Source organism: Neomonachus schauinslandi, chromosome 4 (genome assembly GCF_002201575.2).
Source record: "Neomonachus schauinslandi chromosome 4, ASM220157v2, whole genome shotgun sequence".
NCBI lineage: Eukaryota > Metazoa > Chordata > Mammalia > Carnivora > Phocidae > Neomonachus > Neomonachus schauinslandi.
The window spans coordinates 176,821,691-176,848,601 of record NC_058406.1 but is presented as its reverse complement, the minus strand read 5'-3'; the positions used below and the strand labels follow the sequence as shown (position 1 = coordinate 176,848,601).

General features: G+C 45.6%; 1 protein-coding gene across 5 annotated transcripts in view; it reads left to right on the top strand.

Moving 5' to 3' along the window:
- Window positions 1–9,532: 9,532 nt before the first annotated feature.
- Window positions 9,533–26,911, top strand: part of ASAP1 (ArfGAP with SH3 domain, ankyrin repeat and PH domain 1) — a 285,399-nt gene continuing 268,020 nt past the window's right edge. For 3 of the 5 annotated variants that reach the window (XM_021688804.1, XM_044914676.1, XM_044914675.1), the window contains exon 1: window positions 13,043–13,208. In XM_021688804.1, the coding sequence (XP_021544479.1) occupies window positions 13,083–13,208 (126 nt within the window). In that variant the 5' untranslated portion in view covers window positions 13,043–13,082. Of the gene's footprint in view, window positions 9,580–13,042; window positions 13,209–26,911 lie in introns of those variants that run through there. The other 2 variants (XM_044914674.1, XM_021688803.2) reach the window with 2 other exon arrangements.

The following is a 26,911-nucleotide window of genomic DNA, read 5'->3' as shown; positions in this document are numbered from 1 at the left end:
TCTACGCCTCTGAATATAGAACCTAAAAGAGGCCAAGGTGGGGAAAATGACTCTGGTAGAATACTTCTAATTTGATCACTTCTGAGATGAGCTATTTTTATACATTCTTAGTTGGTTCAGCATGTTCATGGGCTCGTGTTTAAGATTAGATTCCAACTGCATATAAACAAAAATCCAAATAACATTAGCAGTTAGGGTTTTTTCCTTCTCTCTGTCAGACTAAAGAGGTCTAGAGCTAGCCCAAAGCCAAATGGTGCCTCTGTGGTTATCAGAGACCCAAGTTGTTTTCCATCTCTGGTTGTGCCATCCTTCATATTACCTCATGTTCCAAAATGGTTGCTGGAGTGTCAGCCATCACATCCTCACTACAGGAAGCAGGATGGAGGAAGAGGGGAAGGGCAACAGGATTCCTCCTCTAGCCGAATTAGCTCCTTTTAAGGTACTTTCTCAAAAATCCTACATAGCACTTCAGCTTACATCTCAGTGGCTAGACTTAGGTACACAGCCGTACCAGCTGTAGTTGAGGCTGGAAGATGAGTCTTTTGGCTGAACACATTACTGCCCTCAATCAAATGGTTATTGAAGAAGGGGAGACCAGATAGAGGAGACATACATAACCAGTAGTCCCTGCCACATGCCAGCCATTCCAATTACTATTTGTACAAAGAGTGTAGTAGAGTGGAAAGCGCTTATACTTGGAAATCAGATGGATTTGTATTTGATCTTAGCTCCACCACTCACCAGTGTGTGGGACCACTTCCATTGAACAGGAGGAGAGTAACCGCTACTTTGTAGAGTTGCTTTCAGGTTTAAACAAAATCAGTATGTGAAGTGCCATGTACATAGGAGATACTGAATGATAGCCATTATAGTTGTTATTCTTTTTCTTCAGTTTTTAAAAACCTGAATATAGTTGACACCCAGGGCTACATTAATTTCAGGTGTACAACACAGTGACCCAACTTCTCCGCACACTGTGCTATGCTCACAAGTGCAGCCACCATCCGCCACCACACAGTATAGGTATTATTATTAACAGAGAGTAAGATGAACCTTCTACCTGCATCTGCATAGTGATGGTTTTTAAAATTGAGATAGAATTCACATAATGTCAAATTTGCTCTTTTAAGGTGTACAGTTCAGTCGTGTTCACAAAGTTCTGTAACTATCACCATGAATTCTAAAACATTTCATCACTCCCTAAAAGCAACCCTGTATCAATTGGCAATCACTCCTCCTTCCTCCCTTCCACCACCCCCTGCCAGCCACCACCTTTCTGTCTGCTTTCGGTGTCTGTGCATCTGCTTATTCTGGATGTTTCATATAAATAGAATCGTATCATTTGTGGCTTTTGTGTCTTTCACTAGCATCATGTGTTTTCAAGTTTCATCTCTGTTGTAGCACATAGCAGGACTTTATTCCTTTTTGATGACTGAATAATATTCCATTATATGGCTGTACCGCATTTTGTTTATCCATTCAGGGACATTTGGATTGTTCCCACTGCTTGACTACTACGAGTCTTGCTGCTATGAGCATTCATGTACAAGTCTTTGCATGGATGTGTGTTTTCATTTCACTTGGGTAAATACCCAAGAATGGAATTGCTGGGTCATATGGTAACCCAATGTTTAACCTTTTGAGGAACTACTGGATTGTTTTCCGAAGCTGCTACATCATTTTACATTCCCACCAGCAATGTGTGAGGTTCCACTTTCTCCACATCCTCTCCAACACTTGTTATTTTACATCTTTTTCATTGTAGCCATTCTCGTGGGTGTGAGTGGTGTCTCGTTGTGGTTTTGCTTTGCATTTCCCTACATGATTAATAATATGGAACATCTCTTCATGTGCTTATATCTTCTTTGGAGAAATGCTTATTCAAGTCCTTTGCCTATTTTAAAAATCAGTTATCTTTTTTTTTTTAAAGATTTTATTTATTTATTCATAAGAGACAGAGAGAGAGAGAGAGAGAGAGACAGAGGGAGAAGCAGGCTCCCCACTGAGCAGGGAGCCCGATGCGGGACTCGATCCCAGGACCCTGGGATCATGACCTGAGCCGAAGGCAGACGCTTAACCATCTGAGCCACTGAGGCACCCGTTATTTATCTTTTTATTGTTGAATTGTAAGAGGTAATGTATTTTGGATACTAGACCCTTATCAGATTATATGATTTGCAAATATTTTCTCCCATTCTGTTATGTGTATTATCTAATTTACTCTTTAAAAAAAAAAGAATTATTTATTTTAGAGAGTGGGGGGAGGGGCCGAGGGGTAGAGAATCCTCAAGCAGACTCCCCTCTGAGTGTGGAGCCCGACATGGGGCTTGACTTGGGGCTCGATCCCAGGACCCAGGATCATGACCTGAGCCGAAATCCAGAGTCAGCTGCTTAACCAGCTGAGCCATCCAGGCGCCCTTCTGATTTACTCTTTATGACAATCCTTTGAGGTGGATACTGTTATCCCCATTTTACAGAGAGGAAGCTGAGGCTCTGAGGCAGTGAATTGCTTGTCCAAGAGAACACATCTGCTAAGACTGAAGATGGTACCAGAACCCAGGAAAAGATTAGCCAGAGCTCTTCTAGTTTTATTGGTACCAACCCATCTCAGACCAGCTTCTGCTAAAAAAGAAGTATAGTTGCTTACATACCTGGGAACTTCCAGGGCTGGACTGGCATCGGGCATGGTATAGATTATGCAGAGCCAGTGATTCCAGTGATGTCACCAGGACTCTCTCTGTCCCTCTCTCCTGCCCTCCCTGCAGTTCTTGCTGTCTTTCGGTTTGCATCATTCTTAAGCATGTTCTGTCATGTGTAGCAAAGATGGTCACCAGTAGCTGAAGGCTTACTAAGTACTTTGAGCTAGAGCATATCGCTCTTTACCCCCCAGCACCCGTATCAGCCCTCCGTAAATCTCCCCGATTGGCCTTGCTGGAGTTTATTGCCTATTGTTGGGAATACCCGTCGGTGCTGCTTTCAGGAGTCTGGGATACTCTGGGTAGAGAGCCAGGGCCCAGCCCTCTGGTTGGGCACGCGGAGACATGTGATTGACAATCTCTGGAGAATCACGTGGAGTCAGGAAGGGGGTAGTTCCTAAAAGAAGGGGATATGTAGGGCAGACAGAAAATATAGCCAATGTCCTACAAGGTCTGTCTGAACTGCTAAATTCAGGATGCTGAAATTAGTTGGGGGTAAATGAAAGTTAATTCCCAAAGGCAGACACTAGGAAAAAAATCAGTTTGCTCGTAAAATAAAGATGGAAGATATTGAAAGTAATCATCTCCAGATCCAATCAGCAGTCCACTTAAACAGAGCAATTTTATAAAGTAGTTTGTATAATAACCTCTAAATCTCTACAGCCAGAGCAGTATGACTAATTTTTCAGAAACAAAAAGTAAAATAAAAAGCAGGGAAGAGAAGCTAGATGTGTCTGTCAGAAGGTTTGCTAGCAACTGTAGAGGGTTGTTGTTGTGTTTTTTTTTTTTTTTTTTTAATTAGAACCCCTAGTGTGATGTGGAATGTTCACATTTGAGAAAGATGCTAACCAAAGAGCATATGCTCAGAAGAAAGCTCTGCAGTGGGTGGGCAATTTTCCTTTTTCAAATAGAGCGATGCCCTACATTTGACATAATTAGGAAAAAATTCTGTTATAATACAGCTCATTGTTATGTGGGTTTAAATACCTTGCAGGTGAAATCATACTTTTGAAAAGCAACAACTGGATACTGTGATAGATTCACATAATATAGGGTGCCTCTAACAGGGGACCCCCAACCCAGAATTGATGACCTCTAGACTGTTCTTGGCTTGCAGGTGGCTCTGAAGACAGGGCGGGCGGCCTTGTGGTGTTTGGGGTTGGTTGTAACACTGATGTCAAAAAAGAATTCATCAAATTATAGGATGTTATTGTCCTAGGATCCGAGAGCTTCTGCCCCAGGCTCCTGGTTTTAACTACAGGGAAAAGGAGGCCAAAGGAGGTGAAAACTATTTGGCTCAGGAAAAGGAGCCGGCCTCCCTGGCATTCCATGTTCCTTCTCAATGCCAAAGTCATAAAGAGCTGTCATTTATCAAAGTTTTCTTCTTGAGTGGTGTTTCAGATGATCAGCAGCTTTGAAAAGTGCTCATAAAAATAGGTCCAACTGGGCTTTGGACAAATCAGAGAGCTAGCCATACATGAAACGACTTTTCTTTTTTCTTTTCTTTTTTTTTGGACTTTATATTCATAGGTCACATATTTGAAATCCATATTTGTTTTTGTTTGAATTCTTTGAACATTTCATCAGTTGTGCTGAAAACTTGTGTCTATGCCTACTTAGGAGGACAGGGGCTGTCTTGTGTATCTTCTTGACTCCCAAGGCGTCTAGCATAGGACCTTTTTAGAATACAAATGGTGATATTTGTAGCTAACATTTATTGATCCTTTTCTATACACCAGACACTGTGCTAAGCTCCTTGCAAGGATTATCTTGGTTATACCTCAACAACCTTATGAGAGAAAGGTCTTCTCATTATCCTCCTTTTATATTTTTTTTTTTTAAGATTTTTATTTATTTATTTGACAGAGAGAATGAGAGAGAGAGCACATGAGAGGGGGGAGGGTCAGAGGGAGAAGCAGACTCCCCGCCGAGCAGGGAGCCCGATGCGGGACTCGATCCAGGGACTCCAGGATCATGACCTGAGCCGAAGGCAGTGGCTTAACCAACTGAGCCACCCAGGCGCCCTCATTATCCTCCTTTTAAAAGTGAAGAAATTGACATTACTTTGCCTAAGGTTAACATTGCCTGTGAAGTGGCAGAGCGGGGACTTGAACTCGGGTCATCCGAATCTAGATCATGCATGTATGACTTCTTAACTCTTACAAAGGGGCTCTTCAGGAAGGGAGGATAGGATGAGAGGAGGTAGAAGGCCCATCTGCTAACATTGATTGCCCTTCAGCTCCCCAGTTTACCTGGCTTTGGAGAGAAGGAAAGAAAAGAGACAAGAGAATAAAAACCGAAGGAGGAGTACCACTTGGGTTCTGCGGTGTACTCACAATCTTCTTGCTCAAAATTAGGGGTGTCAGTTTACTGACCTTGTGCTAGATTTTATATATTACAGTTTTTAAACAGTAGGCAGATGTCTATAAGCATTCCTTGATACTGTGGTGCAAGGGTGAGCAGAGTCTCTTCTTACACGGGGGTTTCAGGTATTTTTCTGGAGACACGGTCTTTAATCCCTTCTTTGAAATGTAACCGGAAAAGGTGGAGGAGCAGGGAGACCCTTGGGAACCAGGATACCTGGGATCTGGCCCCGGTCCCCCACAGGAAATGTGGGGGAACTCCCTTCCAGGGAACTGGCTCTATAGTCTGTGGTGAATGATGAAAGCGACTCGGATAAGCAGGATTCCTCCCACACCCCGTCCCTGTGAATGCCCATTCATTCATTCTTCTCTTCACTTATTCAGTGAACATCTCTCAAGCATCTAGGGCTCTGGGATTGTCATAGTGAATGGAAAATCCCCTGCTCTCAAGGAGCTCACAGTCTTGTTGGAGGAACAGAAATATTTGAAAAGTGGTGCCATGGAAAAGGGTCATAAAAGAGGCATGTTCTCAGTCTTGAGATAGCACAGAAGTGGACATGAGTATGATGAAGTCCAAATGGAAAACAAAACACATTTGTCAAAAGAAAAGAAAAGAAACCTGGATGTTCTGTAAGTTCTTCTTATTTTTCAGGCTAATGTTTCTTTTTCAGAAATAAACTAAGATTTAAAATCGCTCACTCCTGTAGATGGCAAGTTTTTAGGAATCCCATATAACACCATGATTTTTCTTCACTGGAGGTTGTTTTATTCGTAGTAGAAATGATGTAGTTCATAAAAGGGAGCTGGTTCAATCCAAAGCACATTTATTGGGGGCCCCCAGGGGGCCTGTACTAGGCAGTACCTTCTGTGGGGAGAAGCCTGCAGGGTTCACATTCAGACTGGCTGTGAACGGTAGTTCTCCAGTGATTAACCGTCGACCTTGAGCGGCCTGTGCGTGTCTCTGAGTTCTCTCAGCAGAAAGCATGGTATCGCATGAGGCTCCTTAGGAGATTTCAGGATATGGTGCTTCGAAAATACCAAGCCTGGGCCTCCAGGAACCTCGGGGATGTAGGTGATACAGAGAGAGATAGATTCAGTCCCCCAGTGCCCTCAGGGATTGACAGTCTGGGAATTTTGTAGTGCAGGAAAATCAGTAGGCAGATCTGAGTTCTGAGCTGAGCCCTGCCACCCACCGAGCCGTTTGTCACTGGGAAGGTTCTGTCTCTCCGCGTGTAGCGAGTCTGAAGTCCCTTCGCATGGTGCCAGCATCCTCCGTTGCTTATGCAGAGTGAGAAAAACCATCTTGCAAGCATCCACGGGAAGATTAGTCTCAGCTGGAGAGATGGGCAAGGGGGGTGCTCTCCAGACCAGTTAAGCTTGCATTTGAGTTGGGTTTGTAATGAGGTCCGCAGGAAAAAAGATAACCCATAGACTCTGTGTGAAAGAAAATTATCCTGGGGCTACAGACCCACTGTCTTGGATGAGCTTGGGGTGCAAGGTGGCTAATTACATGGACTGTGACATCAGACTGGTCAGTCTTGCTCCACTACTTGCCAAGGTGACCTCTAGGCTTCAGGTTTCCCCCTTGTATAAAATGGGGAGAATACCAGTGCCTGCTTTATAGGGTTGCTGCGAGTATTTAGTGAGGTCACGCCAGCAGTGACGCAGAAGAGCGCCGGGCATATAAGAAGCACAGCAATCGTTAGTTGATCTAATTTCATGGGACAGACAGAAATCTATGCCTGAGTTCATTCAGTTGATATGTATACTGTGAGTCTTCAGGTTTCAGCACTCTACCTGACTCTTTTCTTCTCTCCATCAGAAGGAACAGTCAGGGAGCAGGGAGGTGGAAGAGAGAGTAGTTTTTTGGTCTCCAAATAAACCGTGTTCTCCTCTTTACTTCCTGAGGAACACTCGAGCGGTTTACTTGGAGTATTTAAATTAAGTACATTTGGGACTAGAATAGGCTTTTTATTTATTTATTTTTTCATTGCATGAAATTACATGAGTGTACTTGGGAAGCACTCATACAAGGCACATGACAAAAGCAGTCTTTATTTAGCTTAGGGAGAATATGGCAACAGGAGCCTAGCAGTAAAACACAGGCAATCAAATGCATCCCTCCCTCCTCCTGCCCCCTGCCCCCCCGCAGTGCTTTCCTCTCTTCTAGCACTTCATTAAAATGATAGAAAACGAATTCATAAGTTATCAGGTAAAATAAGGAAATAAGAATACTTTCTTTGGTTGCCTGGTTTGGGAGAAATATCGAACAGAGTAGCGCTGTGCAAGGTAGAGTCAAGAGACTGATTTTGCAGGCGGTGGCAGAAGCCTTGGATGTAGTCTGCCAGGCTCAGGGATCTTAACTTGCAGTGAGATTTCCTCGTGTCTCAGTTTCCATTATTTACTCCCACATCAGGACTGTTGTATGAATGAATTCAGAGGCTGCATCCCTAACCACTGGTGTAGTGCCTGGCCCAGGATAGGAGCTCAGTCAGTGGTATTCTGTACCTCCGTAGCCTCAGGTCTCTGTCCGGTTAATCTGGGATAATTATACTCACTTTATAAAGCTGTCATGAAGTTTCAAGAAGGGTATGTGGGGTGGGGGGCATGCCTGGGTGGCTCAGTAGGTTAAACATCTGACTCTTGCTTTTGGCTCAGGTTGTAATCTCAGGGTCCTGGGATGGAGCCCCATGTCTGTCCAGCATCTGGCCTCTGCTCTCAGCGGGGAGTCTGCTTTGCCCCTCCCTCCACTCAGCTCTATCTCTCTCAAATAAATAAATAAATAAATAAATAAAAAGAGGGGTATGTGTGTCCAAAATTCTAATTCTATTCACTTAGCAAAGTATCTGGTACATAGCAGGTCTCTTTCTTTTCTTTTCTTTCTTTTTTTTTTGGAAGGAATATCAGAATTTATATCTCCAGATAAGGTTTTCAATATTCCCATATTATCTGAAAAGTATTATCTACTGTGCTATCTCAGATCTTGATAAGCAGTTTATGTGATCTAGTTCATTGAATCCTCAGAGCACTAACACAGTTACTATCATTGCTCCCATTTTTCAGATGTGAAAACTGAGACCCAGAAAAGTGAATTACTTCAACAAGGTCTTATAGCTGCTACGCAGCAGAGACGTGAGCCCAAGTCTTTCTTAGCTAGAACTCATGCTCCTGTAAAATAAATAAATTCCTGAAAACTAAGTAAACTCAAATGAAATTCATGCAGCTTATAACTCATGCTCCTGCAAAATAAATGCCCTGTTCTATCCTCTAGAAGTTGCCTTGCTTTGAATGTCCTTCTTTATAGGAACTGTGTTCCATGAAAATGAGGCTTTTATTTTATGACCTTAACTCATTTCTGATCCTGATTAGTAGTCATTCTGTTGGACTCTAGATACTGGTTATTTACTTCCAAAGTCCAAAACCATCACTCATGGATTTGACCTCACAAAGGATGCTTACAAGAATAACCTAGGTCTCTGAAGAAGATTCCCAAATCTGAGATCTCATACTGTGGGAATTGCCATGCACCCCCCCTCCTCTTTTTTCCTCCTCCAGGTGACTAATTTAGAGATATATCTGAGTCCTGGAATGAAAAGAGGTGTATTTATAGCCATGCTTCACATAAAAAGCAAGTTCAAAGGGAACTAACATTGGTTGAGTATTCACTATGCGTCAACCTCTTTATCCACATCCCCTTGGTTTATTTCCACTAACAACCTGCATTGTAGTTTTATTATTGCGCTAACTTTGCAGATGAGAAGACAAGGGTGATAATAAAAGAATAGAGATTCCAACCCCAGTTCACATAACATAAAGCATATTCTCTTCCCACCTTATTGCCCCTGTCTCATGAAGGCACTGGGAGCTTTTGAAGAATGCTGTAAGTTTCATCCCATCAGGTTGGGATGCTGGCTGGTGCTGTTGATCTCGCTCCCATAGAGCACCCCAAACTCCCCACCCCACTCTCCTTTCCCTGGTACATTGTTGACCATCTTGCAAATGCAACCCCTTGGTTGTTAGGTAGGTGGGCTGGAGTGAAGCCTATACTTGGAAATAGAAGTCTGCCAATTCCCTGATGATAATGGGGTCAGTAGTGCCATCGCTGTTCATGAGAATAAGCCACAACTCTTCTTATTTAAAGCATGCCACAAGGATTCCTGTCTTACCCCAGTCAGCAGCGCTCAGAGTAAGAAACTGCATGAGGAGTGTGAGGGTGCTCAACTGCCTTGATGGGGATGATGATAACAACAAAGATGATGCATACTTTGTTCAAAGCTGGGCACATACAAGTATACGTATGGGTGTGTGTTTTCTGGCTCTGCAAAGGATGATGTAGATTTCCGAGCAGCTCCACACAAAGAAATCCAGTGTTTTAAGTTTTGCCTACATTAGACTCTATTCACTTTGAGATATCCAGGAATGGTTTTCAGGCTATTTGAGAAAATGAGAGGTGCACATGGCTTGCACTGGGACATGGTTTCAAATTTAAAGAGGATTATGGCCCATGAACCCCAGAAATTGTGGGTGGAAGTGTGAACCTTTGAAATTCTAATTGCAGACAGTCGGAGGAGGTATGTACTTACCGGGGTACAATATCTCATTGTTCACATATTCCTCTCCTGGCCAGAGAAGATGGGGAGGAGGAGCAATATAACATAATCTCCAAGAGAAACTGAAACAATTGATGGCCGCATTTTGAGCTCTCCGGTGAATTCCGTCATGAAAGAAATCCCCGGCTGTTTACCATTGCAGCTAGCTTAGCTTCTCGTAATAAACTTTATTTCTTGCGTTGTAGAGTTGGGGGTATGCACAGACTTGGCTTCAGCTGGGAGGGATCTGTGTGGTCATTTTGGCACACCCACCCCTTTATTTTACAAGTGATGGCACTAAGGCCCAAGGTGAGAATGTCAGTTATTAGGAGAGAAAGCTCGGGAATCCAGGGCTCTGGGAACTGAGGCAATCATTCACTGACTCTAGGCTTTTAATAATAGCTCCTATTTATCAAGTGTTTATATATGTCATACATACAGGATGGAAGGTACGACCAACCCAGTGGAGGTGACAGGCATTAGATGACTTGCAATACAGAGGAGAATAGAATAAGTACAAAATCAAAGTCAAAACTGATTTCCAGCCTAGAGGGTGTCCTTCTTGGAGTGGATGGAAGTCTTAGTACTGGGGGTTATGCTCAACTGCTCCACAGGGAAGCACAGGGTTACTAAAGTCACAGAGCTTAATTAGCCCAAGCTAGTAAGAGCCATAATGCTCCAAGTCACAGAACTTGTCAGATGCAGGATGACTTGGTTAGTATGTGGAAAAAGAGGTAAGATTTTCTTCTGAGTGGTTCATACTCCAAAAGCTCATTTTCTGTCAACCACTGCACACAAGCAAGTGACCTCCAGGTGCTGGTCTTCAGCTGCCTGCTGTTGCCATCTGGCTAACTCCCCAGAACCTCAACTTTGGTGTGTCCCAAACCAAACTTGGCTTTTTTTAGATTTATTTATTTATTTGAGAGAGGATTGGGGGCGGGGCAGGAGGAGAGAATCTTCAAGCTTCAATCTCCCCACTGAGTGTGGAGCCCAAAGAAGGGCTCGATCTCACAACCCATGAGATCATGACCTGAGCCCAAACCAAGAGTCAGGTGCTTAACCAACTAAGCCATCCCTGTGCCCCCCGCAAACCAAACTTTTAAAGTGCTCATGAGGAGAAAGCGAGTGCCTGTTTATTTACTTATTTTTTAGAATGCCTCTCAAAGTTCATTTCTCAACCCTTTACTTTGCCAGAGAAAAATCTTTATTCACATACGCTGCCTTATGAATTTCTTCCTATAGTTAGCTGAAACCCTTGCCTACCCGACATTGATGAGCGCTTTGCTGGAGGCACAGTTCAGGTTTCGTAGGGCCAGCACAGGTAGACAAAACTCCTTGAACTCATTTCATAATGGCTTTCCTGTGCACAAAGTACTTTCTCATCCATTATTATTTAACATCTCATGGGGTTGGTTCATCTTATGTGAGGCAACTGAAGGCCAAGATCCCATAGCCGACAGGATGTCTCTGGGACTCAATCTCGTTGTCTTTTCTGCTCAAGATGTCACCTGTCGGAGAGGGCTTCTCTGAACATTCCTTATACTGTGGCACCTCTATCACTTTTTTTTAAGATTTTAATTATTTGAGAGCGAGAGAGCATGAGCAGGTGAGAGAGGCAGAGGGAGAAGCAGCTCCCCACTGAGCAGAGAGCCCGATGTCCGGCTGGATCCTAGGACTCTGGGATCATGACCTGAGCTGAAGGCAGCCATTCAACCGCCTGAGCCACCCAGGTGTCCCCCTCCATCACTTTCTTACTTTATATGTACTCCACGTTATATCACATGATTTGTTGGTTGTCCGATTCCCCACTAGAAGGGAAGCTCCTGAGAGCTGGGACATTGTCATTACTGAATTTCCAGGGCATGTTGTAGGCCCTTAGTAAATATTTGCTGACAGTGAGGTGATGCATTTTCATTTGACCAGCACTTGCTACTTCTCTGTGCCTTGGGGCCTTGTCCCTGCCTTGGGGCACTCCGTTGTCCTTGTGGGTAAGGACTAGGGAATGGACACTTAACCACACCAGATGGCAGGAACTCAATTCTAGGGGGAGGCCACAGGGCCAGCCTTCCGCCCTAATGCGGTGCATTTGGAGATGAGTTTATAAGACTGCTCCTATTGGCTTCAATTACAGGGATCCTGGGAAGCTTCCCAAGGGCCTAGCTCTCTTTTCTTTTTAAAAGCAATTTTATCCCTAATCAGTGGTGAGAAATTACATGGATTCTTTGGACTAAGTCGAGTGAGCTAGTTAAAATAGCCATCTGCTAGGACCAAGGAATGAGCAATCTGTTGGTACTTTCTCCGCTGAAATTTGGCATCTGCTGAGCATTGTACACCATTTGAACCCCCGGAAATGCCTTTTGCACTCCTGACCCTCGTGTGTCCTGCGGGTTAAAAAAAACTCACAGTGCAAATGGAAGATTAGAAAATTGTAAAAAAAAAAAAAGCAAAAATCCTTTCATTTGTCTTAGCATTTTAGCAACCTAAGCGAACTGCACAGAACTAGCCTTCCAAGGACGGTGAGCGCCCTGCACCGGGACCGAGGGCGGGAGCCAAGGGAGCGCGCGGCTGCAAGCGGGGGGAGGGAGGGGGAGGGGGGCCAGGCCGCTCCACACTCCGGGCCCCGAGGCCGCCCCTGCGCCCGCGCCCCCTTCGCTCTGCCCGCGGCCCTCGCAGCAGGAGGCGGCTCTCCAGGCCTCGCTTCCTGCACCCACTCGGGACTAAAAAAGAACGCGCATAACTTTTTTTGGTCCCTCTTCTCGCAGAAAGCAGGCGTAACGAGCTCGCTGAAGTAACCGCTCCGGGGGCGGCGCCGGGACGCGAGCTTCCGGAGTCCCGCAAACCTTGCGGCCCCCACCCGAACGCCCCCGTCGGAACGCGGCCCGGGAGGCGGGGCGGGGGCGGTCGCCGGGGGCGGGGCGGGGCGGGCGGCTGGGGCGGGGCGGGGCGGGCGGCGGCGCGTGCGCAGAGCACTTCCTTGTTTGTCCCCGTGACTGTAGCGGGAGCGCCGCCTGCCCGCCGCCAGCCTGCTCGCCTGCGGGAGTGTGCGCTCAGTCTGTCGGTGTCCTCGCCGCCGCCTGTCAGAGCGTTCTCAGGAGGCAGTGCCGGCCGACCCGAGCCCCCGCATAGCGCCGAGCCCCCTCCCCCGCCGCCGGCATGAGCACAGGGAGGCGGGTCCCCGAGAGCCCTCTGCCCCGCGCGCGGCTCGGAGTTTGAAGGGCCCCGCGCCGAGCGCTGCTGCCGCCGCCCGCTCCGCCCGCTCCGCCCGCTCCGCCCGCTCTCTCTCCCGCCGCCGCCGGGGACGGGAGCCGCGCCAGGCCGGGCGCCGGGTGGCAGGCTGCGCGGGGCGTTCATGAGCCACCGGGCGGCCCGCGGCCCCGGGAGCCTGCGCCGTGACTCACTCCCCGCCCCCGCTTGTGTCTCGCCCCCCCGGCAGGATGCCGGACCAGATCTCCGTCTCCGAGTTCATCACCGAGACCACCGAGGACTACAACTCGCCCACCACGTCCAGCTTCACCACGCGGCTGCACAACTGCAGGAACACCGTCACGCTGCTGGAGGAGGTAGGTCGGGGCCGGCGCGCCCCACCGGGGACCCCGGCCCGTTCGCCGGGACGCCTCGATGCCCTCGCTCGCAGCCTCTGCCTCGCAGTTGAATTGTCTGCATTTCTGAGCGGGGAGGAAAAGGATGTCAGGGGTTGGGGCAGCCACACCCCCTTGGGGATTCCCCCCCTTCCCGCTCCCAGGTGAAGAGGGGACTTAAGATGTGCAGCCCCTTGCCCCATTTGCCAGGGCGCTGACTCCCCGGGCCTGGAGGTGGGGAGAGGATTGAGCGAGCTCCTGACACCGCTAGGAAAAAGAAGAGGGAAGTCCTCTCCCTATCTTGGACCCTTCGTGGGTGCAGTACAGTCTGCTGGGCTCTTTCCACATCCTTCTGACCCGGTCATAACCGGCAAAGTAAGTGGTGTCAGGCCCCAGAGGGTGAGGGAGGCGAAGCAACGTGGCCAAGGTCACCAGCAAGGGACTGGGAGATGGTCAGTGACTGGCGCTCTTCCTAGCCCGGCTGTGCCAGGCAGGCTTAGTTGCATAGGCAAGGGCCCCCAGATAAAACCCCGAAGGGATGAGAGGAGACTCAGCCTGGGATTGCTTCCACCCCAGGATTCTTCTGCATCCAGTCTCCAGTGCCTAAACCCCGAGTGGAAAGAGAGATCTGTGCAGACAGGTCCCCACCCGGCTCCCTGCACCCGAGGGTTTGGTTCTGCTGAGGCTGCTGCGCCAGCAGGACTTGCCCGCAGGGCACTCCTAAGCTGTGACCGGAGACCTGAGGCTGCTGGGAAGAGCTGGCCAGAACGGGAGAAAGTGGGGCCTGAGACTGCAGAAGAACAGCTCCCCTTATCTAGACCCTCCAGAGAGGCATTGTGGGTGTCCTGGGCAGGGCCAAGGGCAGAGCGATTTCCTTTACAATTTAAGTGAATTAGTGATAGGGCAGAGTGGGTAGGTAAGGAGGAACCCACAAGCCCAAGAGGCAAAAGCCTCTGAACCTCAATAAAAATAGGACATTTGCCTTGGAACTCTGCACCATCTGTAAGTGCCATAAAGCACCACTCCCCTCCAAACAAGCCAAGCCTATTTCAACTGAAAAAGACAGCACTGGGGGAACTTAGGAAGGCAGATCGTTTTCCTGGAGTGGATTATCCTGTGGTTGGTTTATTTGAGGTTTGGGGAGCTCTTTCTGATAAAAGCTCACCACAGCCAGCTCTCTGTAATACTGAGAAGCTTGGGCTTTTGTGGGAAACTGCTCTTGGTACAAGCTTTGCTCCTCACTGTTCAGGCCCGGTTACAGGCAGAATTGGTACTCTGACGCCTAAGGTCCTAAATTTTAGGAGGGGAGAAATTTCTTTTCATGCTGGGTCCTATCTTGCCCGCCTGGTGCAGTGAATTAGTCTGAACATTTTATGCCAGTTGAGGATGCTTCTAGAGTTCTCTATGAAGTTAATGTTGGGTTATTGAACTGAATTTTGAAATTCATTTGGAGAAATATCAGCTAAGTTTGTTTGAAAGCCAGAGGTAAATGGATTTTTGCAGGGCGGGGGGGTTGTCTTTGTGACCTGTCATTCTGTTGCTTTAGCCTGACATTCAGTGTCTGGGAATACTCGGAGTTGCCAGGCATTCAACCTTACGATGGGTCTGTCCTTCACTTAATAGTGATAAATTGGAACATGCTGATAAAGGAGCATTTTGCACCCTTTTTGTGTACGAATTGTATATGCCTCCTGAAGGATGTGACATTGATTAGACTGAGTGGTTCTTTTCCTTCTAGATAAGTTCTTCAGTGCCTGCTAATAGAGCTGTCAGTTATTTTAACTTTCCCTTTCTGCCCATTTAGATAGTGTTACTATATTCTGTTTGTGTGGGGTATGATAAGGGTAAGTAGCTGATAATGCTGTTTGTAGGGTTATATGCCCATATTTTGCAGCAACAGGAGAGGATAGGGTTAATGTTAATTATGTGCAGCTGCTCTTAATCTTAGGTTGAGGTAACTAAATTTAAACATGAATGCAACAGATATATATATATATTTAAATAAGGAATACTATTCTGCAGGGTTAGGTTGAAAAATAGATCCAATCATAGTACAAATGTGGTCACTTAAGAATTTGAGGAGGAATCAGAATCAGGCTAGAAGTGCAAAAGTGTCATGTTAGAGTATGTTGATAATATTTATGCTCTCAAAAACATTACAGTAAATGTTTCAGTCAGAATGACACGATAATTTTGTGTTTTTCTGAACTTCAGTGTAGTACTGGTCAAGGAGTCATTGCCCTAATCTGCATCTTTAACTCTTGAATCATAGGCCATGAAGTTAAGACTCAGGAATGATGGCCTCTTGCATAAATGTGAAATATACGTGTTCGTTTCTTATTGATAGGTAACCACCAAGTTTAATTTTTATTTTTTCCCCCGAAGTTTGCATATATGGAAGGGGCACATTGTTATAAATATCTTAAGTGGATCAGAATTCAGTTCTTAAAAAAATATGGGGCTTTAAGGTTATTACCCTCAAAATTTAAGAAAAAGTTTTGGGGCAAACCACAAAATCTTGTTGGCATATGCTTCACAAGTGAGATACTTGGAAACTTTAAGAGTGCTGTTTGTGTTGCTTTGTGGTTATTCTTAGGAATAGGACTTTTGGGTACTTTTTTGGTGATTTGGAAACTCAGGAATAGGAATTCATTTGGGCAGCTTGGAATTCTTTTTAAAAAATCGTTTTCTAAAAAACAAAAAAAACCAAAAAAAATCGTTTTCTAGTGCCAGTTATTAAATGCCTTCCTGTTTACTTACAAACTTCCCCCCCTCCCCCCCCGCCTTTGGGTTCCTAATCAACCTATAGAAGTTTCAACTAAAAAGCTGTAGCTCTCCAACCTTGGAACCCTAAGTTAACCCACACTCCCCCTTTTGGTATGTCCCGTTGGCAAAGACTGCTTTGCAGATGTTGGTGCTTTTGTTTAAATCTCTCTGTGATGCGCACTGTAGGAAATGGGTCAGAAATGTGTCGAAAAACAGGCAAAAGAGTTTGCTTCTAGGCTTCACTTTTGGGGGCAGAGGGTCCCACAGGACTGTGGGAGTTACGGTTAGGCTGGCACATAATGAGTGGCTGCCTTTGGGAGGCAGGAATGGATTAGCTGTCCAGGTTTCATCCTGATGTCTGAGTGTTTTCCATGCAAAAAGGCAGTGTTTTGCTTATTCAGCAGAGCACACTGACGTGTGCCATTTTACTCGTGACCATTTGGAAATTATGAGGAAATGACTAGGAGACTGGGAGAAGACAGAGTTTTGCTGAGAAAGGAAGGGAAGCAGGCATTCCAGGACCTCTGTGCAGGGAGACTGTAGGAGAGACTTTCCACTTAAAGGCTTAGACTGGTCAATACTTTGTACTTGGTGAAAGGGAGAGTTGACATGATAAATGAAGGTGTGCTTGGTTATTTAATATTGGGTCAGCACTTTATCTTTTTGTGATGATGGAGGAGGCATATCTTGCCCATTTATTGAACGACTGCTCTGTGCCAGGCCTGTTGTAGGCACATGGCACACATGATCACATTTAAGCCTCATGTGAGCTTTATGGAGAAGGGACAGTTGTTATCTCCATTTTACAGAGAAGAAAATTGAGGCCTAGAGAGATGAAGTGATTGGTCCCCAAGGTCGCATGGCTAGTAAGTCAGTGGAGTTAGGAAATCCTTAAGCAATTAAGACATAAAACAGATGTTCTAAATGTCTACAAAGATGTATTTCAGTGGCTTTATAGAGAATGTAAGAGGCTTCACTTTTCATTGTACCTTCTGATTTTGATCTCATGAAACAGAGTTGCCTAAGTTCCTAAGTGGCTTATTTTTTCTTCATGTTCACATTCCAGGGAGTTCTTAATAGTAATACTTAAATACATTTCTTATTTTTTTTCCTGTGCTTTCAAAGACTTTGGATATGGTCTTTCAGATTCAGGTGTGGGAACTTACTTGGGCATAATCTAGGAATAGCATTTACTCATAGCATTTTTGGGGAGCACCTGCTAGGTACAAGTCATTTTGCTAAGTGTAGCTGAGGTATTGGAGTTGTTGTCTGGATTGTGTTATGGAGGAAGTAACGGTGTTTGAGAAAGAGGTAAATAGGGCTGTCATTCTTAACAGGGTAGAAAGGGGCAGTTTGCAGGTGGGGGAAATGATATTAGGACATTCACCCCAATAATGCAAGGTGAATCACTCAAATTACCATCCAATCAGTATACAAATTGTCCAGTGCCCAGCAGTGTGTTAGGCCCTGAGGATACTAAGGTGATCAACCCTGCCAATAAGAAGTGCACCGTGTAAAATTTTTCTCAAGGGAGCTCTCATTGAAGTGTGGGTCTTGCATTAGAAGTTCACTTGTTTTAACATATACACATGACGTGCTTAGTCCTTCCTGAGGCCATAGAAATGTTTGAAGAATGAAGAAACAAATGAAGGTGTGGAATGCAGATCCATTCCTCTTTCGTAGTAACTTACAGTTACCAGTTTTTAGTGTTCCTACAATGTGCAAGCCCCATACCTACTATTACTTAATGCTTACATGTGCCCTATTATTATGTTTGACCCATCTTCCCACAGTTGAATCTTTCACCCTAGGGCACACACATAGTAAGTAGTAGATTTGGGCATGAATCCCATTTCTGTAACATCCCTTTGCATGCTAGTCAGACTTCATCTTTATGTGTTTCTTCACTCTCCAAGTAAGCTCTAATTTTTACTCATGTTCATTTGGGCATCATCTTCTATGCTGATGACAAGAGGTCATTAATCTTTGATAAATGCTTTTAGGTTCTCCAGTGTTACCTGTGGAATCTCATACATAGGGCCTCTGTGGCCAGGGCTTAAAGTCTGATCTCATTCATCAGCTCCAAGTGTTCTAGAATGCAATCGCATTACTTCTCTTAAATTTTGAAAGCCGATAAACTAAGCAGCAAGTGCTAGTTTATGTAGCAGATGCTAAAGTTGGTTATGGTCTTAAATAAAAGTAAATCTCAGGCAGAGTTTCGATAAAAACAGGGTTAGTTTTATGCATGGTTTGAGGTCAAAATAATATGTTTTCTTTGTCCCTAACCTCTTGAAGATAAAACAACAAAAGGTAAGTCTCCCCTTGATGCTGCTATCTTACACAGAATTCGTGCTCTGTGGTCCAACCTTTGATCCAGTTCAGAGGTATTGAGAGTGAGTTTTCTCTGGACATAAGCAGCAAAGGTCAGTGAATGAAGAATATGTTTATTTGCCTACAGAAGCAATGAGAGAAGGAAATTTCTTTTATGTACCAGAACTCATGTTTTTTCTAAAACAGGCTCCAACTGTTAGCCGGGTATTCCAAGCTAATGCTGTTTGCCTTTTATATACATACTTAGGGTTTAAAAGACATTTTCTATATGTGCTATCTAATAAAATGCCTTTGTGGTAGCGTCCTTATCATTCTTTTACATGGGAATAAATTAAGGCTCAGAAAGGTAAATTACTTGACCAGCGTAACGCAGGATCTCTGGATCTAAAATCCTTTGTTTCTTCTGTATTTCACCATCTTTTGTGCTTCCTGTCCGCTCGTTTTTTTGTTTTATTTTGTTTTTTTCTTTCAGGGCCCATAAAAATGATATCTACTGATTTTTCTTATCCATACTTGATTTCTAGTGCCAGAGGTAAAGAGTTTGGGGTAGAGAAGAAAGGGAAAGACAAAGACAGCTCCTTTTCTCTGTTCTTCAAAGACCTCTTGTTGGATGGCTCTTGGAATTTCTGCTGTTTGTAGTTAGAAACGGTGCTGCCAGGTGTCCTCCCGGGGCTCAGCAGAAGTGGAAAAGGCCCAATGGCTTCCCGCTCTCCCCTGGCATACTTAGTCTGGGACTGTTGACCAGCCTGTCTTTGCCTGCGAGCTGCCCACAGCCCTGGCCAAAGAACCACTGCTCTTGGTTGGGGTTGCTGCAGGACTCTGGCTGTCTGCCTCTGGCCTCCTGGTTGTCCATAGCCCTGCCTTTGTGCTGGGTGCTGGGAATCACTAGACATCGGAGTCTAATGGAGCTTGGAGAAAGTCTAGTCAGGTGCTTCCCAGCCTAAGAGCCTGATCTCTGAGGGGCCCATGAAAGTGGTGATGGGAGTCTAATAATCACTTGCAGTATTTCATAAAAATTAATAGACGCCTTAATAACGTGGTTCGGCATACCTCTCATGCCAACTGTCTTTGGTTTTGGTTGAAATATATCAGCTCAGTGGTGTAGCACTGATTATCTTCTGCTGATCAGGTCCTCGGATTGCCTGTTAGAGATTCCTGTAGTTGGAAAATCAAATATGATCTCATTCCTGTGATTGGTTTGCTAGAAGAACCTTCGAGTTTTGTATCCCCATGGGAGAGAGCTCAGGAGAGATGAGGACCCACATAGACCTAGTTTCATCCTGTTGTGGAGACTGAAGCCTAGGGTGGGAACAAAATTGGGCAGAGATTTGAATTCAGGTCTCTCTCAACTTCCAGCCCATGCTCTCTGCACTGTGCTCTCCAGAATGGCTATGGAGGCTATTTGTACACAGTGGTGGATTTCTCTCTAAAACTTGCTTCCGGGTCAGAGGAGAGGAGAGTAAACCTGAATTTAGGAACCTGGTCTTGCTAGCCAGTGTGCCGGTGTAAATTTTGGTCTCAGGAGGTACGCTGTGAGGCCGCAGCAGCCTTCCCTGATGCTAAGTTAGGAGGCTTTCATCAGAAGCATCGTGGTCCTGGATGTTCAGACACTACCCAGACTTTTGCCTTTATGTCTGCAAGTCAAGGGAGCCTCAAGAGAGGTGGTTTCCATTTATGTAACCTAGTCATTTGGGGGCTAGAGGCAGACATTGGCCTGAGCCATTCCCACATGTAGTAGTTAAACATGAGTGATAGGCTAGAGACCACTTTGCATCTGAGCCTCGGTTTCCTCATTTGATAAAAAAAAAAAATGGCATTGATTTGAGTGTTAAAGGAGATAGGACACTCGAGGCACTAATCACATGACTTCATTACTGGTAAAATGTGGCCTGATGAATGTCAGCGTCTGACCAGTCAGATGAGTCAGCCTTCCTTTTGTGGGGTGGGGAGGAAAGAGGTGAGAGGCATTCCTTGATAGGGAGATGGGCAGTTCTGTCCCCTGTGAGCCAGTAGCAACACTTGGGTTCCCTTACCTGGGTTAATTGCAGCCCTGTTATCTTGGAGTCTTTGTCAGGCAAGTTTCCGAACCGTACTGTGTCTCAGTTCCCTCATGGGGATCATACCTCCCTCTTAGGATAATGCCTGCCATGGTAAGTGCTCTAGAAGTAATTGTTCTTACTGTCCTCGTGCTGTTGCTGTTCGTTATTATTGGAGTAGACCCTTGAATGTGTAGCTGAGAGGACAAGACTTGGTCGACTCTTTTCAGGACGGTGGGTGATGAAGAGGTCAGATGACGGAGCCCGCTGTGTGCCTTCGAGGAACTGGATGGTGGAAGTGCAGATGGGACAGGAGGGAGGACTGGGGGAGCACTAACAACACAACACTTGCATCACTGGGGTGCATGGCCAAAGCCAATTTCATCTGGAGCCGACTGACAGCTCAGTTTTACTCTGTACGCAGCTCTTGGTGGGGCTCCTCTGGAGGCAGGGAACCGCTGACCGGCGCTGCCTCCGCTGACCCAGACCAGCCTGATGGGCTGTACTCTGGTGCAGCCCCACTGTGTGTGCTTCCTTTGCGCCTGCCGATTGTTTCTGCCCCCCCCCCGCCCCCTTTGCCTCCATTGGTGTGTCAAAGCCACGACAGTGCTGTCCCATTTGATTTTTGCTGGGGCTTTGGGGTAAGGAGCCACTCTCTCTGTTACATAATAAATGCAGGTATTTGGTTCCGGTCATTTGTGGGGAGGTGCGGGGGGAAGCACCTTGGCTCCGAGTGGGACAGAGCGTGGCAGCTGTGTTGTATGCTTTCCTGATTACAGCTTGAAGCTCCGAGACCACAAGGAATTCTATTTTGGTTTGGAGGCAGGCACCTTAAAGTGAAAAGGACTTACCCTTGGATTTACATTTCAGTGTGTCTCCTAGCTTCTTTTCAGTGTCAGTAAGATGAGTTCTAATTATTTGTGAGGCAGGGGTTTGGTCAGATCTGGAGGCACTTCACCCCACTTGGTCTTAGCGGAATCTGAGAGGTCGCAGTAGGTTCTTCCAGCCCAGAGCCCATTCAGAGCGGCCCTGTGTCATGGTGCTGTTTGTGGTCACTTACGTAAGAACTGGATTTTAATGCTGCGGCTATGGTGTAATTTTCCCCAGAGAACTGGAATATATGTCCCTCTGATAAGACAGCACCCAATTCAGCCTCCCAGAAGCTAGAAAAACAAAACCAGACCTCATGCACCAGCAACTGCATTTTGGTACCAACTGCTAAAGAAAGCAGAGTTGGCTAAGTCAATCTAGATCATCCCTTTAACTGCCCCATGTGCTTTGGATGGAGAACAGAAGCTTTTCCAAGCCCTTTTGTTATTAATACAGCTTGGATACCTTGTATTTCTGTAGCATTATGCTCAGGGGCGAGAGCAAGGACGGCCATGTCCCCATGCCCAGCATAGCACCTGACCTGATGACTGTATTATAAAATAAATTGCACAGAGCTGGAAAAGGCCTTTAGAGACCATCTGGTTCAACTCCGCTTTTCTAGGGATGATGAAGTTAGGCTCTGCATTGTAAGTAACAGATTTCACCTCCCCCCCCCAACAAAACAAAATATAGCTAGTTCAAGCACAATGAGGACTTGCTTTAAGGACTCATGGGGCTGTTTCCTGGAACATGAGGGGCAAGAATGGTAAGAAATGTGGAGATTCTCTTCTGGGAAGATGGCAGAAGATGGGAGCCCAGGCCCTACCTGCCCCCTTGCTCTAGTGCCCACCCCCCCTAGCTGAGTCTCTGTAGCTGATTCACATATCTGGAAGGATTGGACTGGTCCAGCTTGGGTCAGGATACCACCACTAGTCCAGTCAGCTTTGGCTAGGTTTCTGGGGTTACGTGATGGGTGAGTCTGAGCCTTCGTCAAGGACTGGGTATGATAGTGATCCTCAGAGAAGAGTTAAGAGGATAGGGAAGCTCCCTTTTTGTACACCCAGATCACACTGCAAAACTGGGACTAGGATCTGGATCTTCTAGCCCCACTGTCTTCATCTTTCATTGGCGTGAGAGCAAAATGGAGACCACAGCACCTCACAGGGTTATCAAGAGAACCAGTGGGGAAGGTAAGACAGCTACATGCCTGGCATCCAGTGAAACCGGGAAGATGTTTACTTCTCTGCCATTCCCTCTGCACATCTCACCTCCTCTTGACCCTTCTGCAGTGTATTCATTCGGGACATTTTGAAGGGCTGTGGTCAGAGCACTGTGCTGCCTAGTTGTAGCTTTCCTGATGTGGTCAAGAAAGACCAACATTCCACACAGGGTGTGGGTAGAGAAGAAACACCCCATTGCCATTTAAATCCATGGTGATGACATGGTGCTCAAAAATAATCCTCCCTAGATACCCAGGATGGATGGAAGACTCTGCAGAGCAGCTAGGCTCTGTTTGGGAAACTTTCTGGTTTGCTTGGCCTGCTCCCAGTGTTAAATAACAGAACTGCAATGGAGGTCTGATGAGGGCTGACAGCTTTCCTTCCAGTAAGTGGCTTCTTCACTGACCAGTTACACACAAAATAAAATTCGAGCACTAGCTGACTGGACTTCATTGTTTTGAAACGGAGTCTTCCTTTATGTTTCATTAATCATTTTTTTATGAAGTCCATTTCCTTTTCTTTGTAATGTTTATTCATGTCAATAGCACTCTCATAAAATTAGATACTCCTTATTTCCACAAAGTGCAAATCAAAATAAGCATTCATTGCTGGGCCAGCAGCAGGTGCTGCTTGAATAATGGTAATATTTTTCAAAGCAATGCAAGTGAATGCACTGCCTCCCAGTAAATAAAATGGTGCCAAGTCAAAATAATGCCGTCACCATCCCAAGGCATCCTCATTTTGTGTTTAAGAGTTTGAACAAATTCAGGATCTGCGAACACTACAAGGAAGCAAGCACTCACCCTGTGCTCGGTGCTGTGATGGATGTCCTCCATATATCATCTCCCTCAGTCCTTCCAGCAGCTCCATGGGGATGGGTGCTGTTTTCCCCATTTCACAGATGACAGGCTAGGCTTAGAAAGGATTCAGCCCAAACCAGGCTCTCTCTACCTCCAACTTGTTCTCAAGAAAAAATGCTTTATATTCTGAATGGAATACTAATGAAATAGAACAGTCAGGGAATAGGCTTCAGCTGAAGCATGAGATACTTAGGTTAGAGTTGAATAAGAACTTCCTGATAGGGTAAAATACCAACTGGAGAGCCATGGAAATAGCATATTTCCCTCTGAATTTAGGATAATTTTGTCATTGATTGGCTAATGAACTAAATTACGTACTACGTTCATACATGTCTTCACTTTTAGTAGATTGTAAGTACCTTGCGGCCAGGGATCCCCCTCCCTTTCTTTTTACCTAGTTGGCACTCAGAAATTTGACAAAAATAAGATTATAGGAAAGCTATTTGATTTATAATTGTTGAGGCAGATCTGGTAAAGTTTTTCCAGATATTGCTATCTACCTCTGTACTTTAGTTATGTGGCTACTGATTGCATAGAGCAATTGGAAAAACCCTCCATTACCAAATTTCCCAAAGGTTGTGCCACAGATTTATGGCAGACCTGGATGCTGAGTCAGATTCTTGGTCTGCCCTTTTGGTGTCTGCAACCTGCAGGCTTTTGTGGGGTCAGTGAGTTCAGTAACAGTGATTGCTCTCACTTTCTGAGTTCGCAGCTCTGTACTGGGTACCTTACATACGTTATTTCTCACCTTCACATTGCCCAGCTAGTGCATTCTGGAGCCAGGAATCAGACTTAAGCCTGTAGGGCTCCATAGCCCTCACCTTCCCTCTACCATGCAGCCTCACTTGGTGATTTAGCTGCAAAGTGCAGGGGAATGGCAGCGAGTCAGGCTAGCATTTACTTTCTTAGTGGAAACAAATACACATACACACACACAAACAAGACACGCTTCTGCCAGTGGAAAAGGAAAGCATTTTCCCCTCATTTGTTTCCTTTGAGTGGGAGGCATTTAAATTTAGATAATGTACATCCCTAACCGGGGGCAGCCAATTCATGATGTGGTATCAGAGGGATTAATGAGAGAATTGGTATTTTCAGAAAGAGTTGACCTCTCATTCTTCTTTGAGTGGCAAGTAGTGAATCATATGATTTAATGAGCAATTGTGCTCTGCGTTTACTCTCCAGCATTTTTGTACTCTGAACCGCTTTCCATGTACTTTCTTATGTGTTGTCTCATTTCAGGCACACAACACTTTTAGTTAGGCAACAGAGGCACCTTTTCCTCATTTGTTTTTTTTTTAAGATTTTTTTATTTATTTGACAGAGAGAGAGATAGCCAGAGAGGGAACACAAGCAGGGGGCGTGGGAGAGGGAGAAACAGGCTTCCCGCCGAGCAGGGAGCCCCATGCGGGGCTCGATCCCAGGACCCTGGGATCATGACCTGAGCTGAAGGCAGACGTTTAACGACTGAGCCACCCAGGCGCCCCACCTTTTCCTCATTTGTGAGACGAGAAAACAGAGGCTCAGAAAGTTAAAATGATTTGTCATTGATCACAAGACTGAAAAAGCATGCGGAGACTGAGCTCTGTTACCAGCCTCCTCTTTCGGAAAGAGACGGGCTTACATGGTGAGAGATGTTTTGTCAAGTAATTTCTAACTGAAAGAATACCTTTTGAATAAAAAAAAACATAGATTTTACTGTTTGTATTATTAGATTCCCCTCTGGGTATGTACATACACATAGATCTTTTGTGATCCTTTTTCTTTTTTTTTTTTCCTTCATAGCTCAGTCCTTCAAGTGGATTTTTGCTTTGTTTCTGTTTTCGTTTGTTGGTTTTTTAACTTTTACACCTATGCAAAAGCAGGGAGGCTGGTGTGAGCCTCCACATAGCTGTCAGCCAGCTTCACTGTGATCTGCTCTTGGTCAGTGTTTTCATCTTTACCTTTACCCCGGATTTTTAAAATCAATCCTAGATAATGTTTTATTTCATTCTAAGTATCCTAAAAGATAAGGACTTGGGGAGGGGCAGGGAGGAACCACATTACCATTATTACTTCTGCAGAAAAGATAGTTTTCTCAAGATCATTACATATTCAGTGTTCTAAGAGATTTTTCCCCCCTTTAAATGGTTTGGTCAAATCAGGAGCTAAATGAAATCCATAGGAAATTGGCTGGTGCATATTTAACATTTCTTTTAATCTGTGGGTACCCTTTCTTTTTCCCCTCTTGCAATGTTTTGTTGAAGAACTGGGTTGTTTGTCCTGTAGAGTTGGATAATGGTGATTGCATCTCTCTGGTGTCATTTAGCATGTGCTGCAGCCTATTCTTGACATACTTTTGTTCCTTCCTCATAGTTTTTTCATAGTAAAGAATAAAAGGAATGCATTCCCCCCCAGGGGTGGGGCGCCTGGGTGGCTCAGTCGGTTAAGCGGCTGCCTTCGGCTCAGGTCATGATCCCAGGGTCCTGGGATCGAGCCCCGCGTCGGGCTCCCTGCTCAGCGGGGAGTCTGCTTCTCCCTCTCCCTCTCCCTGCCTCTCTGCCTACTTGTGCTCTCTATCTGTCAAATAAATAAATAAAATCTTTAAAAAAAAAAAAAGAGAAAACTAGGGGAAAGCATAAAAAAGGAAATTAAAAGTCCGTAATCCCACCAGCCAGAGATAACTACTTCCATCACTTCAGCTACTTCTTCCAGATAACTGTATCTGGCTTATTTTCATTTAACACATCATGAGCATTTGCCCATATCATTAAAAAGTCTTCAGTAACATTTTATAAGGCATGTCATTGTACTAAGGGTATTTCCCTCCTTCCCTCAAGTTGCCCCCACTGAGGAGTTTGTGTGTTTTAAACAGTTGGCTCAGCAGTTGCCCCAAAGGAGGACCCGCTGTTGAAGAGAAAGCAGTGGATATTTGTATCTGTCATTATCTGCACAGGTGTTGATAGAGTTCTAGAAGTAGAATTATCAGATCAAAAGCCAGGTCTGTTCATAAATTTCTGAAACACTTGTCATGTTGCCACAACCCCCTGTGGAAGGTGGTCTGTGTCACCTCTAGCCCTGCGCAGTCTGTGGAAGCGCTTTTCTCCACACACGGACAGCTTTGAGTGAGGCCTTGACCTAAAAGTTTCTCCGAAGGAAACCGTGGGCTTTCGGTGTGCTCTTGCCCTCACTTTTGTGTCATGTGCTAAAGTCATCGTGAGTCGAATGAAGAGAAATAGCGAGCATGGCTGTTCTCAAGCTGTCTGCTTAGCGGAGTGGACAGCTGTGAGCCATGGTCATCTCAGTGTCGGGGGAGGTGGGCAGCTCCGCCTTACCAGCCTGCCAGCCCCTTCGTAGTGACTTCTTGGCCCTGTACGGCCTCTCTGCCGAAATTCCTGCTTCCCAGGGAAGTAAGTTTGTGGGTTCAGAAACACACGAATAGCACTCACTGCGGAAAGGGGGCACGAGTAAAAGACCAGACATGGAGTCCGGCTCCCACCCAGGCTGTTACCTAGCCACAGAAGGCTCCTCTGCTTTCTCCCTGGCTGCTTCCACAGTTTTACTCTTCTTGATGAACTCCGGGGACCTTTTCTCCAGTGGAGAAACTTTTTTGGGTTAGTAAT